At 39.0% G+C, this 19,104-nt stretch overlaps 2 protein-coding genes across 2 annotated transcripts; both read right to left on the bottom strand.

The window, feature by feature from the left end:
• Nucleotides 1-888: 888 nt before the first annotated feature.
• LOC112829291 (olfactory receptor 5A1-like) lies at nucleotides 889-1,938 on the bottom strand. The gene has a single exon (XM_025878773.2). It carries the CDS (start codon nucleotides 1,936-1,938, stop codon nucleotides 889-891), a length of 1,050 nt encoding a protein of 349 aa, XP_025734558.2.
• A 13,797-nt stretch (nucleotides 1,939-15,735) lies between these two features.
• LOC112829290 (olfactory receptor 5AN6-like) lies at nucleotides 15,736-16,681 on the bottom strand. Its single transcript, XM_025878772.2, is given in 2 exon segments — nucleotides 15,736-15,933; nucleotides 15,935-16,681. Coding segments are annotated over 2 exon segments (945 nt in total).
• Between the last annotated feature and the right edge of the window lie 2,423 nt (nucleotides 16,682-19,104).

Raw genomic sequence — 19,104 nt, 5'->3', positions numbered from 1 at the left:
AAGATAAAAACTCTAGAACACAAAGTGAAAGTTTGTTGGGGATGGGGTGAGGACAGAGAGGAAATATCCATACAGCACCTAGAGTGAGAACTGTCCAGAGAGCAGATACGAAATGAGAGTTGCCAAGGGAAGCCTCTCTTCCCTGATGCTATTCCTTAAACCACCTAGTGACTGGGTGGTTTCAGTCATGAAAATGAAACATTTGGCACTCTACTCTCCTTTAGATTTTCTTACTTAAACTTATCTCTGCTTTTTGCTCACTGTGACTTCACAGCTTTGGATCTGCTGGTTTGGGCTCCTATTTCTGGCTCAGTGGACTTCATGACCCCACACACGTGATCATTGGTTCATCTCGGACATAGTTTAAAGGTATCCTATTGCTCTCCTGGCTCTAAGCAACCATTGCTAGACCCAACCAGTTAGAGCTCTCAGGTTCCTGAACCAGAGTCAGACTTCCTGGTCAGTATCAACCCTTGGATAGGTAGGAATCCAAAGCAAAGGGAACAGAAAACTTGTCCCAAGTGGTGAATGGATTGGTATGAGCTGCGTTATATTGTAAAGAGGTCCGTAGTGGATGCTTGTGGTCCTGGGGTTATGACCCAACTGGCTCTGAGATATGGCATCCTGGACCCAGTGCCTGATGCCATAAAGCTAAAGAATGTCATCAAAAAGAATATTTGTTTTCTATTGCAAGTGACCAAAGTCAAAACTGCATCAGTCCATGACAAGAAAGGTAAAGGGAAGAAAAACTTTATTGAGCCTAATTGTGCAGTAGACATGTAAGTTGGGGATCTTGCTTGAAATAACTTCTTCATTACTCAAATTCTGTGACCTACTTATTTTTATGCCTATTTGCATATAGCAGAACTTAAGTTTTTTTTTTTTAACTCAAGGAACTATAAGACACAGAGAAGATATCTGCTTCTTCCTGTCCTTGAGTTTTTTCAATGCATCTTTGATCTCCTTGTTTCGCAGACTATATATGATGGGATTCAGCATGGGAATCACAGCTCCATAGAACATGGACACCACCTTGTCTTGGTCCTGTGAGTAGCCAGCACTAGAATGGAGATATGAGAAGAGACCAGAGCCATAGAAGAGAATCACTGTGGTCAGATGAGAGGCACAGGTGTTGAAAGCCTTCATCTGCCCTTGGGTTGAATGGATCTTCATGACAGCAGCAATGATGTAGCCATAGGACACCAGGACAACAAGAGCTGATGTCCCACCAACTGCACACACAACCAGAAAGTTCACTATCTGGCTGAGGAAGGTGCTAGAGCAAGATAAGACAAGCAGAGGTGGCAGGTCACAGAAAAAGTGGTTAATGACTCGTGGCCCACAGAAATGCAACTGGAATATGGAGCTTGTTTGGACCAATCCAGTGAGCAACCCTCCAGTGTATGCTGTAATGACCATCCCCAAACAGATGGTGGGTGACATGAGGGCTGTGTAGAGAAGAGGGTTGGAGATGGCAGCATACCGGTCATATGCCATAGCCGCCAGGAGACAGCATTCGGTGCCCCCCATGGCAATGAAGAAGAAAAACTGAGCAGCACAGCCCACAAAGGAGATTGTCTTCTGCTGCTTGAAGAAGTCACAGAGCATCTTGGGGGCAATGGAGGATGTATATGAGATATCAACAAAGGACAAGTTTCCAAGGAAGAAATACATGGGAGAATGGAGGCATGACTCCATCCTGATCAAGACAATGAGGCCCAGGTTCCAAGCCAGAGTCATGGAGTAGATCCCCAGAAACAACACAAAGAGGAAGACCTGTAGTTCTGGATGCTCTGAAAATCCCAAAAGGATGAAATTGGTTGTCATGCTGATGTTCCTTCCCATGGCCACGGATCTTCTCTCTGCTGCCAGCAGAGCCCCAAAGGGAGATTCCTGGGGAGCAAAAATCCAGGTGAAGAAACCACTTTGTTCTGCCATGGAATCATAGAGTCCCCGCGTCACAAGAGACACTGAAAAGCAAATGTCTTACCTCTATCGAAAGCAGAATTCCTCTCTACAGCATTTATTGGGTCTTTCGGAGATCATTGTCATCCTGATTCTGATGCACTGTTCATGCAAAACTGACAGCTCAGAAAGGACTGGCATTTTTGCATTGTCTGGATCATCACCTTCACTGCTAATGTCACCACTTTCCTGAAGGAAGTTTTTAATAGAACTTAGACTAAATACCCCTTTTTTCTCACTTGCTTCTAAGCACTGTGGTTGGATTATTGACCCCCTTAGATTTATGCTAGATACTTCTTTCCTTTTTTAAAGAAAATAAATATGTCAGAAATCGAAATACCCAGAGAGGCAATTCTGTGTTTCTTAACATCATAGTTTATTCTGACCAGCTTTTATGGCGTCAAGGTGTTCTTTCTTCTTTAATCAGTGGAATGAAGCATGTATAGGTTGAAACACTGGCACCCCCTTTAGAGATTAAAGAAAGGAGTTAAAAATAAAAGTTCAGGGCACCTGGGTGGCTTAGCTGGCTAAGCATCTGACTCTTGATTTCTGTTCAGGCCATGATCTCAGGGTCATGAGATTGAGCCCCACACTCAGCGGGGAGTCTCCTTCTCTCTCTACCTCTGCTCCCCCTCCCTGCTCACACTCATCTCTCTCTACAATAAATCTTTAAAAAAAAAGTTCAAAACTGTGAAGTTCTGGTGTTCATTTTGCACAAATATTATCAACTGATCACAAACCTTGCACCCTATGTCTGATAGAGCTAAATGTGGATGATGTAGAAAGTAATAAAACATTATTATTAAGTTCAAAATATTCAACATAAGGCATGGGACAGTCAGGAAACAGATAAACCACAGCACAGTGTGACAGGTGCCTGGGAAGTATTTGTACAGTGCCTGGATCCTGGGCATAGCAGCTGGGGGCTTCCAAGAGGTGTGTTTGAGGAGGGTTCCAACAGTGAGTAAAGGCTTAGCAGGATGAAAATTGGTGTGTGAGGGAGTTGGTGGCAGTTGGTTCAGAGAACTTTATATTAAAGATGGGAAAATCATTTGCAAAAGCAGAGGAGAGCATAGTACTTGAGACACCTTAAAAATGTCAGCATGGCAGGAGCACAGGGTGAGCAGGGTTAAGAGAAGATTAACAGAAGTCTAGGTTTGAGAGACGGGGAGCTGGGCAAATTGTAAGAGATCTTTGAAAGCAGAAGCAAAGATGGCAAAAACATTTAATTGTTTCATATATATGTATACATACAATTGCATATACTATGTATATAATTTCATATGCTATATATATAATTGCATACATGTATGTACATATTCATATTTAATCTCTCCACTTCCAAATTTCTGTCCCCCTTTACCCTGTTCTGCTCTTTTTATAGGACTTACCACCTTCTCCTATTGGTTGTTGGTAGTTGATTTTCATCTCCCTTTACTAGAATGTTAGCTTAAGGAAGACCCCAATTTGTAGGAATTTTTGTCTCTTTTGTTCATTGAAGTATTGCAAGCACCTACACCACTACCTGGCACATAGTGGGAGCTCGACAAATATTTGCTGGGTAAATATCATGCTAAGGAGTTTGACTTTTCTCCTATGGGCAAGAGGGAAAACAAAAGTTTTGGTTTGGTTTGTTTTTAAAATTTTAATTATTTCTTTGTAAACAGGGAACGAGTCATCAAATATGAGTTTAACAATATAATAGAGAAGTGTTCCAGTGTGCAAGCAGGAGTGGAAGCTGCTGAGGAAACCAGACAGTTGCTTCAAAAGCCAGGAGGAAAGCTATTGCTGATTTGAGTCGGGACGAGTAGGTTTAGAAATGCACATTCCCCTGAGATGTAACAGCACCATTCATTCTGCAGTGCAGCAGGGGGAAAGAAACCATAAATGGCCAGACAAGTAGACCCTGCTCCCTTATTTCTCACGTTCACGGTCATCATCAAAGGTATATGTTAGCAAGATTCACCATGATTCTTTCCCATATCAAGCCAAGAGTCTATGATATATAGTCTAATACATTTTTAGAGTCTGATAAAAGTGAATTACCAATCATTTTATATGATTAGTACATCAATAACCTGGTTATTTTGATGTGAATTATCTGGAAGTACAGATATAGAGTATATGGCATGTGTTAAATGTCCTTATAAAGATAACTATACATAATGTATATTATATGAATATATTGCATATTATATTTTATATGGATGTGTATATATCTGTGCGTATATAATATATATCATAGTTTGCATGGTCTGAGAGCCACCACCACTACTTAGACAGCTTTTTTGAGTTGACACAGCATTCCCACAACTGTTACCTCATCTGTAGGCACCAAAAGCTGGGCTCTGATGTCAGATGGAGCCAGTCTCTAACCCTGCATCCCCCCTCACAGACTGTGCAGCCTTGGGTAAGCTGACACATCACTCTTAAATCTCCTTTTTTCATTTCCTTCAACTGTAAAATGAAGACAATGATAGTACTGACCACCTCATAGAGTATGAGGATTAAAAGAAATAAGTTACATCAAGTTTTGGAGAGAGAAAAAGCAGTAATTTTTATTGCTTAACAAATGATCAGCACTGTCAGGATTTGAATCCAGGTCTCTCCATTCCTAATCCAGAGTTTGTTCTCCACTGCACCTGCTGCTTAAAGCCAGGTGCACATACTTGTACATAACAATAGCTACATTGACCATATGCCTTTTACTTATGTTATTGCCAATATTTACAGCAATATGTTAGCTTACTTCATAACACTTATTACGCTTTGTACTTCCTTTCTTTTTGCTGACTTATTCTGTCTGTATCCTTAACTATAAAATCTGGGAAGACATTATAGGCTCAGTACCTTCTATAGTTTCTGGCACAGAGAAGATATAAAATAATATTTGCTGAATGAGTTCAATTTACAAAAATTCGAAAAGAAACCTATTACAGACCAGAAGCTCATTGAGGTTATGACAAATCAAGGATTCAAGTGACCGAGCCAAGATTTAAATCACCAATTGACTGCAGAGCCTGTTCTCTTTCTTGAATGCTCTAAAAGAATTTGGCAGAGGGTCTGAGCAATCTACAGGACCATATTATAAGTGTAGCTGCAATAGATGTATGATCTTTTCCTCAACTTAACTAAGCAAGATTGGTTATGTGGAATCTGAATTCTGAAAATCACTAGAAAGAGTTTTCTTATCCTCTCCTGGGAATGTCTGCTTATCTTTTAACAAGGTCAAAGCTACATTCAAATATAAAGAGAAATGAAGTTATAATATGGTAACTCCCAAATAAATGATATAACTCAGATGCAGAAGGTATGTGCAGGTCACATGATTTTGTAGGGTATGATAAAGAAAACCTGGAAAGACTAGCTTATAGGGAAAGAAATAGGTTTTCTGCTTTCACCAATTTTTTCTTCTTATCTGTAATAGTGCTTGGCACTTTATAGGTGCCCAGTAAATATTTGACTGGTTCCATAAAGTTTCTAACATATTTACTATAAACTTGCCCTAATCACAAGATCATTGGACCTATGTTATTTTGAATGCTGCATGGATGTCCAGAAAATTCTGGAGATACATTTAAAATAATAGAAGTAGAAACCAGTTAGCCTAGCCTTTCCACATTATAAATAGTAAAAGTAAAGCCAAAGAAAACGAGTGAATGCCTATACAGCTGGTTGGTAGGAGAGGTGAAACTGGGACCTATATCTCCATTTCCAGGAGCAGCTCTTTCTACTTTACCTTATTCTAAAAGCTGGAGTCTCAATGGCAACTAGAGAGGATCCAAGGAAACTAGATGATTTGTTTTGATGCAAACATACTCACATATGCATACCCTCATGAATCTTGAATAGCATAAAAAACACTGGACTGAAAGCTTTAAAAACAATGCTGATTCAAGCCCTGTTTCTCCTACCTTTTTGCTGTGTGACCTTGGGAAAAATTTTTTGCCATTCTGAGTCTTAATCTTCTTATCTCCCGTCTACACAATAAAGAGTGTTTTTATTCCACTTTCCTTCCTTATTCCCACTTGAAGAGAGCGGAACCTTTTTAAAAACAAAATTTTCTACAGAAGTCCAGAATATAAAATAGGTGAAGTCCAGCTCCTCTGGTTAAAGTCAGAGCAGTAGGGAGAGAGGATGCCTGCTCCATCTTCCCTTCCTTCAAAAGTCTTTCCAACTCTCGCATTCTGTGATTCTAAGATTCACCATTCCTAAAGAAGGACAAAGGGCAGACTCACCTACAACTCCTTAATCTGGGCTTCAGTCAGATGGCTAAGACCAGACACTTGGAATTACAGTGAAACCATCTCTGCTAGCACCTGAAGCACTGGTCTTGGACAAAGAGATAAATAAAATTTGGATGTAGCTACTTTAAATTGGCCACCAAGGGAAGGACTTGACAGGGCTTTAAAGGAAGGCCAGTTCTCTCCTAGGTACCATTGGGTCTCTCTAGGTTGTGCGATATGACACATCCCAGAGAGCACTATTGGCAGCCTGACTGGCTGTCTGGGCTCAGGGGTAAAGAAGATGCCAGCTTTGGTTGGGTGCTGATGATTTCCATTGGCCCTGCTTCCATTATACTCCTAGTCTCTGGTCTGGTTCCAATAACATATCTCCAGAGGTAATGAAAGCCAAGAGTGCCTTTTGGCTTCAAAATGATGTTTCAAACAACAGTGGTTACCTTTGTAAAGCATTAGATATTTTACAGAATCTTTTCAATGTAAAAATATCTTTTGGATGACTCCAAGGGTTGGAACTGGGACTAAATGATTAAAATCAAGAGAGAGGGAGAGAGAAAGAGAAAGAAATTATAGGAAAACAATAGAACAGTCCAAAGGTGGAATGGATGTTCTAGAAAGGCATGGATTTTCCATCACTGAAAGTAAGGAGAAAATAGTATACTTGACAGTGGTGATCTCATATGTGGAATTAGAAACAAACTCATAGAAACAGAGAACAGATTAGGGGTTGCCAGAGGCAGGGGATGTAGGGTAAGGGGGAATGGGCAAAGGTATTCAAAAGGTACAAACTTCTAGTTATATGATAAATACATCCTAGGAATGTAATGTACAGCATGGGGAATATGGTTAACAATACTGTATTATATATTTGAAATTTCCTAAGTGAAAAGATCTTAAAAGTTCCCATCACAAGAAAAAAATTATAACTATGTGAGGTGATGCTAACTAAGCCTATTGTGATATTATTTCACCATATATACAAATATCCAATCATTATGTTAAACCCCTTAAACTCATACAATCTCATATGTCAATTATATCTCAATAAAACTGGGGAAAAATTTTAAAATAGGCTAACAGAGAGAGAGAGAGTCTGAGATAGTTGACCTTATGGGTTCTGTAAAATTCTAAGATTCTGTGATTCTTTGAAATAAAGAGGGAAGAAGACAGATACTACCATTTTTGGTTGTGTGGATTGGGCTTTTGCATACTTTATTTCATAGTATCCTCACAGTAGCTCTAGAAGGAAAACATTCTTAAACGTATTTTCAGATGAGAAAATGGAATTTTGGAGACGTGCTTGCCAAAGGTCACAAAACAGATTGAGCTGGAATTTGTGCTCAAGTCTTCTGGAAACCGAAGTCCATCCTCTGTCCTCTACATCCCATTTCCGCCCAGAAGGACATGAAAAATGGATGGCAATGGGGGGGGAATAATTTGATAGACTTCATTTTTCAAAAGATCTATGGGCAGGGAGTTTAAAAGTAAATAACCTTTAGCTGTTTGACTAGGGCCAGATTTCCCTCGTGTACATTTTGTTTATGCTTTATCAAATATCCAACTTGAAAAGACTCGAATTCTATTTCTGTGTCCTGGGGAGGGACATGCAAGTAACAGAAGGAAGTGAGCATTGTGCAAACCCACAGGACACATGGCTTCCTTCAAGGATTTGTGAGAGATGGCGGCCACACCCTATTTATGTTGGCAGCTCTGCAGCTTGCATCCAGATGAGAAAAATCTGCTATAGCTTCCCTTCTCCACCCCCAAACCCCACCCACTTCTCTTCTACCAGGGTCATAGTCCCCCACTGTGAGGCTAAAAAATTGAGACTTTTTCCTCGAATTCCCAGTTCCTGACCTTATGTCTACCTTCTTGGGGTCTCTTTAAGGCTTGATACTGGGGAAAGGATCAACCGTGGTCAATGCGGTAGTTTGTATGCAATTAATCTTTTCTAGATTAAAAATAATAAAAATAAAACCAAAACACTCCTTACTTCAGATTGAAGGGTAAAAGAATAGGGTGCTGGAAGACTGTGATTTTTAAAAAAATTCCTGCCTCTCTCCTTCCCTCCCTTTGTCCCTCCTCTCCAAGACAAAACTTCAGAAAGGACTCTCTTTGACATTTGCAGAATAAAAATACGATCAAGAGAAAACAAGGCCTCCTTTTCTGACATCTCCATCCCAGTCCCTTTTTGTCAGGGGGTTTCTAACCTGATTGTTCATGATTGGCCACTTTCCCTTTAACTGATCTTTCTGACTTTAGACTCTCTCTAATTCAGTCCTTTCTCCTTAAACTGCAGATGGACTTCCCTAAAGCACAGATCCAGTCATGTCATTCCTTGCTCAAGAATATTCATTAGTTTGTTGTTGTTCCTTAATATCCTGATGACATCCAAATTCCTTATCCTGATCCTCAGAACCTTCACCATCCAGTGATGCTTGGTGAACATGGCATGGACATCAAAGTGGAGAAAACAGGATGTGGCAAGCAGGAAGGAGGCTGTGATCTTCCCATCACAGTTTCAATAGAAGCCCATCCAACCCAGATGGGGTACTTGGAGTGGAGACTAGGGGATTTGAGTAAAGCCAGGTGCTGAAGAAAGTGAATGGTAGTTTGGTAAAGAAGAGAATGAAATGAAAGGTAGGTACAATGGCTGGCATTGTCAAGTGAAAGAATCCTCAAGATTGGGGAAACTGGAACAGATTTGGAGACTGAAGGAAAGGCCATGGAAAGGGATACTCTGCAGCAGTTGTCCTCAGTTGTGGCTGCTCCCCAGATCATGACCAGTAGTTGGCAGAGCCATAATGGAAGCCTGTGCCAATCACAAGAGGTGAAGGAAGGCTGCATGAGAACAGAGAGACAAACAGTAATGAGAAAGACAGGGAACCCAGAAACAGGAAGGGAAGGGGTACACAGAGGGCAAAGCTGTAGGAGGCTGGTCTTGTCTGTCTATGTAAATAGTTGTTTTAGCTTATCGAAAACAGAATAAAATTTTATTTTTCTGGATCTAGGGTAAGTGGAGAAGGTAGTCTCTTGGAATCTATTCTTAGTCTTAGACTAAATCTATAAACCCGCAAGGTAGTAAAGCCTAGAAAATAGTCACCCAGCCACATGTGTCAGGCAGATGTGACCCTCCCCAGTGTCTACTGTTGGTTTTTTAAAGAGACTCTGATCCTTCAGTCCTGTTTGGAGTGATGGGAAGAGTAGACCCTTTTCTAGGAAGCCACACTGCTATGTATCCCCTGCTGAGTAAGCCCATCCCAAACCTTTCCTAAAGAAGCCTTGCTGAGACCAGGAACACAGGCAAGCATGGAGCCTTTGGGAATCATGCATCCAATTAACTGCCATGCATTATAACACTGAGTTGTCCCTTAAAATAGACCTGAAAAAGATCCAGAGCTGATATGACTTGGGAAATGCACAACCACCCTGAACTTGCTTGATCTTAGTACTTCTAAGCATTTTGTCAGTGGGGCTCAATTTCAAGGAGAAGAGGCAGCTGTGACTAGAGGCAGGCCATTAGGTTGATGAATGTTTACTGGAGAGGACTATCCAGATGGATCCCAGATGGTAGGAAAGGCCTTGTTATGAGGCCATAAAAAGCCAGACGAATAGGGGACACTTCAGTCTACATGGATGTTGTTGGTTTGGGAAGCAAGAGAAGAAGAGAGGGGAAGACAGTTATGGATTATCAATTATCTATTCATTTACTGAATTATTAGTCTTGAAAATCTAAAATTAATGTTGAAATTCTGTCAGGTGTGGCAGATAGAAAGGTAGAGGGGAAAACCCAATGGGTTCCCTCTGCGCACTGCCTCTATTATATCTCTGATGTCTCAAGACAACACTCTTCTCAAGTTGATCAATGAATGGGTTTGGGCTATCAGGTACACATGGCTAGGAATAGCAAGGAATGACCTATTGCTCAGCCATTTATTGCCTCTCCATAAGGCCAAATTTCAAGCTCAATAATGCAAGAAATATTTCTAGATTGATTTCACCTCACTGTGATTATCTCATTCTTCTGCATGTTTCTCAAGTGTACATTTATTTAGTCCTCTGTGTTTAAGGTCAACCAGAAAGATGAACCAAATGGTTTCAAGGTTGATGCCTCTCCAAATTCCCTAGCTTTGCATTGTCTTGATCTTGACAACCCCACCAACTTGAAACTCTATTCCACCCTAGTCACATGATTTGGCAGCCCTAGCCCGGGTCTCATCAAAATGGGAAACTTAATTTCAAAATCTCAAACTCTAATATTTCCCTTTACCAAAATTTCCTGTTTTTCTAGTGTGCAACTCTCAGTGAATCTATGCTTGATGACTTCTTGCTCCTTAGACCCTCCAAAATTCATGGATCCATCACTCTGTCTCTGAGTGGTTCCTACCACCACCACTTACCACCTTCTTCTCTTTCTAGGACTAGTCCCAGATTTAGGTTGCTGATGGGATCATCTATTTAAATGTGGTCTCTAACTCCACAAAGATATTCACTGCTGCATGAAATCCTTCCTGAGCCCTATCATATTCCCCACAGCCATTCCAGATAAACTTTCTTGAGACACTCAATTCTCTCTAACCTAAATTCCCATGGCTTGTACCTGTTATTCCTCCGTGGCTTCCATCACTTTCTGACTCAGATAACAGTTACGCATCTACTTGTATTATTCCTCTTTGAGAATTTTTAGAATTTTAACTTATTCATCTTTGTGTTCCAGTGCCTGGCATCAACTAGATGTTCAATGACTATATCCTGAATTGAACAGGACAACCTATTTGGACAACCTTCTTTGAACAACCAAAGAAACTTCTTTTAAAAAGATAATAGCTTCATTGGGATATCAACTGCAAAGTTTGGGGGGGTAGCCTTACAAAGAAGCAAACTAAAACTTGCAATGAGGATATCAGTTTTCTATTGCAGAATGATGAATTAACGCAAATTTAGCAGCTTTGAACAATAGACATATTATCTCAACTTCTTGGGTCAGAAGTCTGGTGGGATAGTGCAGCTGGGTTATAGTGCAGCTGGGGTCTCTGCTTACTGTATTCCTCCTGAACAGGGTAAGAGAAAATATTGCATTGTTTAGCTCCACATACCTCTTTCTGCATCTAATGAAGTAAGGAGGGAGGATAGTTAATGTCCCTTTGCAGATGAGAAGTAATAGGTTGAAGTCACTTGGAAAGAACTTGTTGCTTAGTTCAAAGAGGAATTTTCTTACAGTCAGAATTTTCTTATCTTTATCCAAACATAAAAGAGTCTAAGAGTTGTGAGTGCTTGGGATGAAGAGAAGTTTCAAAGAGAAATATTCCTATCTCCTGTGCACAACACAGACATGGATGTATTCACCCTCTCTCAGGCATGCATGCCAAGATATTTGAAGGGGTAATCCCAACTAAAGTGGCAACTACTGGGGACAAAGGGTATCCTGTCTGGACCACTATGGGAGAGGTGTTAACATTCTGTCCCCTTGGGTGATGCTGGTAAACATGCATGCCTTGTCCTTCATCTGCTGCTCATTTGCTAGGTCACTTCAGCAAGTGGAGCTGAAGGTCTGCTTCCTCATCTATCAGCCAAGCTGTCATGAAGACCAAATGTTTGTGGATATAAACTGCAAAGAGTTACACACACTAAAGTCAGCATCATCACTGTCACTAGTCAGATCTGCCTAAGGCCATGTCTGTGTTAACTTCTCAATCACTACATACTCTTGCGATGGATCTCCCTCTACTGGTTGATGAAAGTCTTAACAGGATTTCACATTTTAATGTCAAATTGTAATAGATATACATATGTAAGAAATATACTTCATATATTACAAAATTTATTCCAGTTTACTTGCCATTTCACATTCTTTGGTTAATGTGGTCATCTTCATAACCATGTAACATATTCCTGCCAATCCATATGTAACTCTAATTGGCACGAGCCATATTTTAATTGCATAAAGAGAAAAAAACGCTATTTCAAGGAAACCTATGGTGAATCTCTTCATTTCCACTTCTGATCAAAGGGCCTGCCCCCTCCTCCTTCTCAGTTCCTCACTTGGGTCAGTTCTGTCCCAAGAGCATGGAGCTATCCAGTGTGTCTTGCTGCTGGGGCTTTGCTAGGACCCTGGGAGTATTAGTCAATCATGGTTTTACCACAGCCTGTGGTCTAAGAGTCTGAGACTGTGCAGGGCTATGCAGGAATCAAGTATGGTTGTAAGTGTACTATGTTTCTTAGTAAAAGTCTGTCCTCTTATGTTAATATAACAAGGGCAGTTTCATATGGTGACTTAGGAATGGAGATTGGGTTGTGCTTTACCTGATTTTTAAAATTTTCTTAAGACGTTTAATTTCCATGGTTCATTTCCTTTTTCATTACCAAATCTCTATGGAATACCCGTCACAGAAACAGTGCCTTCCCAAGAGTGTCGCCTTTGGTCCTATGCACTTTCCATCACAGTTCTCCATTTTGTGGGATTTTTTTAAAGCTTTATTGAGATATACTTCACATATTATAAAATTTGCCCATTTAAAGTGTGCAATCCAGTGCCTTTTCGTATATTCAGAGTTTTGTGACCATTACCACAATCTAATTTTAGAAAATGTTCATCAAAATAAACTCCATGCCCATTAGCAATCACTCCCCTCGCCTTGTCCCTAGGCAACCACTAATCCACTTCCCATCTCTATAGATCTCCCTGTTTTGAAGATTTCATTAAAATGGAATCATGCCATATATGGTCCTTTGTGGCAGACTCTTTCACTTAGCATGATGTTTTCAAGGTTCATCCTTGTTGTAGCATGTATCACTACTCCATTCCTTTTTATGGCTGAATAATACTCCACCACATGGATATACCAAGCCTCTACCCTTTGCTTTTTTTTTTTTTGAGATTATAATTGACATACATTATATTAATTTCAGATATATAACATAATGATTCGATGTTAATATATTATTGGGAAATGATCACCATAAGTTTAGTTAACATCCATCTTTTTTGTGTGTGATGAGAACTTTTAAGATCTACTCTGTTAGCAACTTTCAAATATACAATACCATATCATTAACTAGAGTCACCATGCTGTCCTTTACATCTCTATGATTTATTTGATAAATGGAAGTTCATACCTTTTGATAAACTTCACCCATTTTGCCCACACTCCATTCCACTCCCTCTGGATACCAGCAATCTGATCTCTGTATCTGAGTTTGGGGTTTTTTTGTTTTTACTTTTTTTAGATTTAACATATAAGTGAGATCATATAGCGTTTGTTTTTCTCTGACTTATTTCACTGAGCATAGTGCCTTCAAGGTCCGTTCATGTTGTTGCAAATGGTAAGGACGCCTCCTTTTGATGCCCTTGTTTTCAGCACTCTGAGTGGCCAGGTCTCAGACCTGTTCTCAGTATTTCTCCCTTTGAGGAGCAAATATCTTCCTTCTGGGGGAGATTTAACCTGTTTCACCATAGCTAATCCTTATTGCCTTATCCTCTTACTGATAATTCCAATATCTGAAGATTTTTAGGTATGTTAATATGGACAATTTTTTCCCCTACTTGTTCTCAGTTATAGGGGCTTGACTCTCTACGCTTGTGCCTTTATTTACTATAAACTGTTTTTTGTTGTTGTTGTTTTTTGAGCATAATCTGAGGGATTCTCACTTATTTACACTAAGGGTATAGTCGCCTGGGCTTTATGTGCAGGTTGCCGTCCAAATCACCTGGGGGCACACCCTGAGTTTTGTCTTCTAGCCTTCACCACCCATAGTTGACATAGCAGAAGCTAAGGTCTCCAGCATTCAGCAGGATTCTCCAAGAAGAAAGCCATTTTTAGCACTTGTTTACTTCCCTGGGCTCCTGGTTTCACTTCACTTAGGGGCTTAGCTTGTTCTTCCTTTTCATTAAATTAAGTGGAAATTCACTTAAAAGATGATTTTATTTCAAATCCAACATTTCAGTTGTTTCAGTTAGGAGGGTCATTTAGGTATCTATAATTCACCACACTTCCAGATGCAGAAATCCTCAGGAAACTTCATTCAGCTGGTCTTTAAAGATATTTTTAATTCCCCTTCTTTTTGGACATATCAGTCCACCTATTTTATATTTGCATTGAGACAGTTACCATTCCTGATATCTTTATAGGTCTGAATGACCATGTCTTCTTGGCTTTCACCCATTAGGTCTTGTTTCCTTGTGTACTTTGAGATTTGTGTCACCCAGTTTTCTTTAAAAAGTTATTTAGGAAAATTATTTGAACCTGCATTTAAGATTCTCTCTTAGTCTTAAAAGGGGATTTGCATTTTCTTCTGATTGGTACTTGAGGGTACTACCAACTTGGAACTACTTGAAAATAAATTCTCAGCTAAAGATTCCTTGAACTGCACAGGTAGTATGAATTCAGACCACAAACCTCCACTAGGGCATGTGGTTACAATTTCTGAGTTTACTTTTTGCCATACCCAGCATGAAGCCGGAGAGAGTCAAGATTTCCTTTTTATGAAACAGGATTTTTTTTCCTCTTAATTTCCTCTCACACTGAAGTACAGTCGATTGGACCCTCATATGTATGTCTGGGTCTCCTATCAAAGTCCCAGGCAGCCCCAGGCTTGGTCTCTCTTTCCCCAAACCCACATGCCTGTCAAAATACTGATCCTTTCAGATTTCAGCAGATTCCCCCACTGTGAAAGCCATTGTCAGAGCTGCCTTTACTCCCAGGATTTCTGATTTTACTTTATATTTGGGTTCTGAAGGTTTCCTATTTTCTTGCCTGCTCAGAAATCTATTTTAAAATATTTTCTAAAAACATTTGTTCCAACATCTTCAACTTTGCCGTAATGGGTACATTTATGCTATCCAGTCTGCCATAATAACAGATAATAATTTGGACTCTATCTTAGAGTCCAAATGGTCATTTCTTTCTTTTGTATTTTAGCTTTCCCAGATCAGGGTAGTACCATGGAAATCCCCCTGTTCATTCGCTTACAAGCTATTGATGTTGAGTTCTAGAAATAAAAACCCAGAAAATAAACTCTAGACCAAACTCCCTATGGCAGATCTCCCTTCAGGGAAGTTAGGTCACAGTCTGAAGTAATGCTTCTCTCCATTTCCCCATCTCAACTAAGTAGAATTTCCTCAGGCACCCAAAGTGTTTGAAGTCTGGGACTAAGTGGTCATGATTCTGCTTGTGATGTGTATGACAAAGACTACTGGTCTTGTGTTTAGCCCTAATCTCTCCAGCCTGCAGGCAGAAGTTCTGAAAGAATATGTAAGGGTCAAACACCAAGGAACTGAAGGTTTATATTAATATAACAATTAATAAATTAACTGCTTTGTGAGGTCATTACTGATATACAAGAGTAGAGCTAACTGTCAAGATTCAAAGAAGCCATAGCATTTGCATTGCACTGAGCCAGTCCTGGATTTAGATGGGTTGACTCATTTGCAATCCTGCCAGAGGATCACTAGGGTTGAATAAAGTTAAATGCATTTCCCTTGCATAGTCTTGAAACTTTCCATCACCAGGGCCACCAGCCTACCAGACCTTTAACTGTGACAATGGGAAAATGCTCTCTTCTTATACCTCTTAAGGGCATCTTTGATTTCCTTGTTCCTCAAGCTGTAAATCAAAGGATTCAACATAGGGATCACCACTGTATAGAAGACTGATGCCATCTTGTCATGGCCCAGAGAATTATCAGTGCTGGGGTTCATACAGACAAAGAGACCTGATTGAAAAAAAACAGATCACTGCTATCAGATGAGAAGTACAGGTGTTGAAAGCCTTGGATTTGCCTTCACCAGAGCTGATCTTCAGGATGGTAGCAACGATATAACTATAAGATATCATGATGACAAAGACAGATATCACACCAAAAATCACTGCTATCACAAATTTCATGACTTTTAGGAAAAAGGTTTGAGAGCAGGATAGGACTAATAATTGAGGCAGATCACAGAAGAAGTGGTTGATAACATTTGGCCCACAGAAACTGAGCTGAAGTAAAGCACACAGTTGGATCAATGAACCAAAGAGGCCAGTTATATAGGCTCCTACCATCATCTGGACACAGAGGCTGGGTGACATGATGGCAGTGTAGAGCAGAGCATTACAAATGGCAGCATATCGGTCATAAGCCATGGCTGCCAGGAGACAGCACTCAGTCAGACCCAGGCTAGAGAAGAAGTACTGCATAGTGCACCCCAAAAATGAGATGTATTTAGGCTTCTGGAAGAAGTCTGAGAGCATTTTTGGGGTTGTGGAGGTAACATAGCACAAATCTAAGAAGGATAAATTGCTGAGGAGGAAGTACATGGGTGTATGTAGGTAAGAATCCATCCTAATCAGGATGATGAGGCCCAGGTTCCAGGCCACTGTCAAGAAATAAGAACCCAAGAATACTGCAAAAAGAACAATCTTGAGCTTTGGATAATCTGAGAATCCTAAAAGGATGAATCTGATGACTATTGTATTGTTCCTTCCTCCAGCCATTGTCTTGAAGTATCTTCAATCTGCAGAAAGGTCCCTGGGTTAATGATTGACCATCTCAATATTATGAAACTTACTTGTTTTGAATATGGTTTCATTGTTTGAACAAAAAGTTATCCACAGTTGAGACAACTTTTCTAACATAAAAATTTTTTAAAAAACCATCGGAAAGACCATTTCACAACTACTCTTAATAGTTTGGAATACATTCTTGCAAATATTTCTACACACACACACACACACACACACACACACACAAAATGTTACCAAATTGTTTCTAAAAGTTGGTACCAATTTACACAAGTATCAAGATTTTATGACAATATTCCTGGCCATTCTATTGTCAACACTACCCATAATTATTCAACTTTAGTTCTTGGTGATCTTAGATGAAAAAATTATTTCATTGTTTTTAATTTTACATTTACTTTACTGATTTGCTCATATACATTTTTAGCCTATTTGTCTAACTGGCTGTTCATTATTAATTTGTAGGCGCTCTTTACATACCCAGAATAACTTTCCCCCTCATACATGTTGCTAATTCTTTTCCAATTTTATTATCATCAACATTGTTTATGTTGTATTTTCCTATACAGATTACTTTTATTTTTAGGTAGTCAATTTTCTGTGATATATATGATTCCTGGCTTTGGTTTTACTGAAAAAGATTTCTTTGCACAACCCAAAAATACTTTTTCCTATATTTTTTGTTCTTTTGTATTTTTATATTTACATTTAAATTTTCTTGAATATTTTAGTGTATAATGCAAGGAATAAATCTGAGATGACTTTGGTTTTGTCGTTCCAAACTGATTGCCACTTGTCTCAGCACAATTGAATGATTTCTCCACTGATTAAAGTCACCTTTTTGAAATTTTTTTAATAGATTTCCTATTCTGCTCAATTTTTAATGTCAGTCCATGTGCCATCTGTCTAGTCCTGCACATTTTCTAATGACTTATAATCATTTTTATTAATAAATTATAGAAACTTTTGATAAGTGGTAAGAAAAAAGTTCCCTCATTTTTTCACGGAGATTGTTTTAATGGTTCTTATTCTCATTTGTCTTCAGAAGATCTTTATGTTGAACTCATCATACAAATAAAATGGAATTTTTATTGCATTTTATTATTACATTAATTTGGGGGAGAAAGAAGTTTTCTTTCTGCTAAGCTGTTGAATTAAGTCACAGAAGAGATAACACTAAAAGTTCTTATAAATATTGTAATATTATGACTGCCAATCTGGACCAAAGCACCTGGCTCTAGTGACATATGTGAGATTCCAAGCTCTGTCCCTACATTGCTATGACTTCTCTGTGTCTTCAGTTTCCCCATCTGTAAAATGAGATCATTGTGGCAACAATTCTCTTTGTATCACAGGGACTCTACTATGCTTGAGGGGAGCAGTAATTGTGGCAGAAAAACACAAAGAAAAGTGATCCATTATTCTGATATTATTAATCTGATTTTAAATACCCAAAGAAGAGGATTATTTAACTACCTGGAAGGGAAAACTGTCCTGACTCAATATTATCTGTCAGTGTCCCTGATGAGACCACAAGATCCAGACTATGTTTCCGTAGTAAAATCTGAATCATAGGTTTATATGCTTAGAACATCCTTCAGTAGAAATAGAAAGATTTCATCAGCTAAATTCACAATGAATTTATATTTCAAGAAAGTTAGAAAAGGTTTCTTTGGAAACACTAGTTGCTGTGGTATATTTTGTCATGTCTGTTTTGAAGGTACATGTGACCTGGCCATCCTGAAATCTTGTTATTTTTGAAATTACAGGAAATGCTTTCAGTGAAGTTGACTTGTTTTTATCCTTTTATATTATTGACATATTTTAAATAAAAAGTGTTTTTAATAAGACAGAAACAGTAAAATATATATTACAATATATTTTTATTTACTGATGAGGGAAAATGAAATAAAGTATTTAGATAAAGATGATGATTAAAACACCCAGTAGTAGAGAAAGATTATATAACTGGAAAACAGAGAGTATATCTCATATTGATTCCTAAAGTTATTTTTACTTTTTTTCCTTTTGTTGTTGGTTTTCACTTCCCATGTTCATTCAAAACCAAACATACAACAATCAAGATCATTGGCCATGATTAGAAAAAAAGAGCCCAAAATAGCAGGATAAATCCTGCTCCCTTACTTTCCTTCAGGCATAAGAAATGCCAGGCAGACCCTGCAATCTTATCACCTATGATGTCAAATGGATTACATCAAGAACAGTAAATATACTGAACCTTGAAGGGGCAATCTTATCATTCTTCTGGAATATTTTATTATGGAAATTAACTGCGCGGAGGACCACAGGGGAAGGGAGGGAAAACTGAATGGGAAGAAATCAGAGAGGGAAACCATGAGAGACTCTGGACTCTGGGAAACACACTGAGAATTACA

Source organism: Callorhinus ursinus, unplaced genomic scaffold, assembly GCF_003265705.2.
Source record: "Callorhinus ursinus isolate GAN/ISIS: 27379988/994484 unplaced genomic scaffold, GSC_fseal_2.0 scaffold21, whole genome shotgun sequence".
NCBI classification, from domain to species: domain Eukaryota; kingdom Metazoa; phylum Chordata; class Mammalia; order Carnivora; family Otariidae; genus Callorhinus; species Callorhinus ursinus.
The sequence above is the reverse complement of the archived record's forward strand: the minus strand, read 5'-3'. Positions and strand labels throughout refer to the sequence as shown.

Coding starts and splice junctions, on each gene's coding strand:
- LOC112829291 (XM_025878773.2), bottom strand. CDS start 1,938: ATGGCAGAACAAAGTGGTTTCTTCACCTGGATTTTTGCTCCCCAGGAA.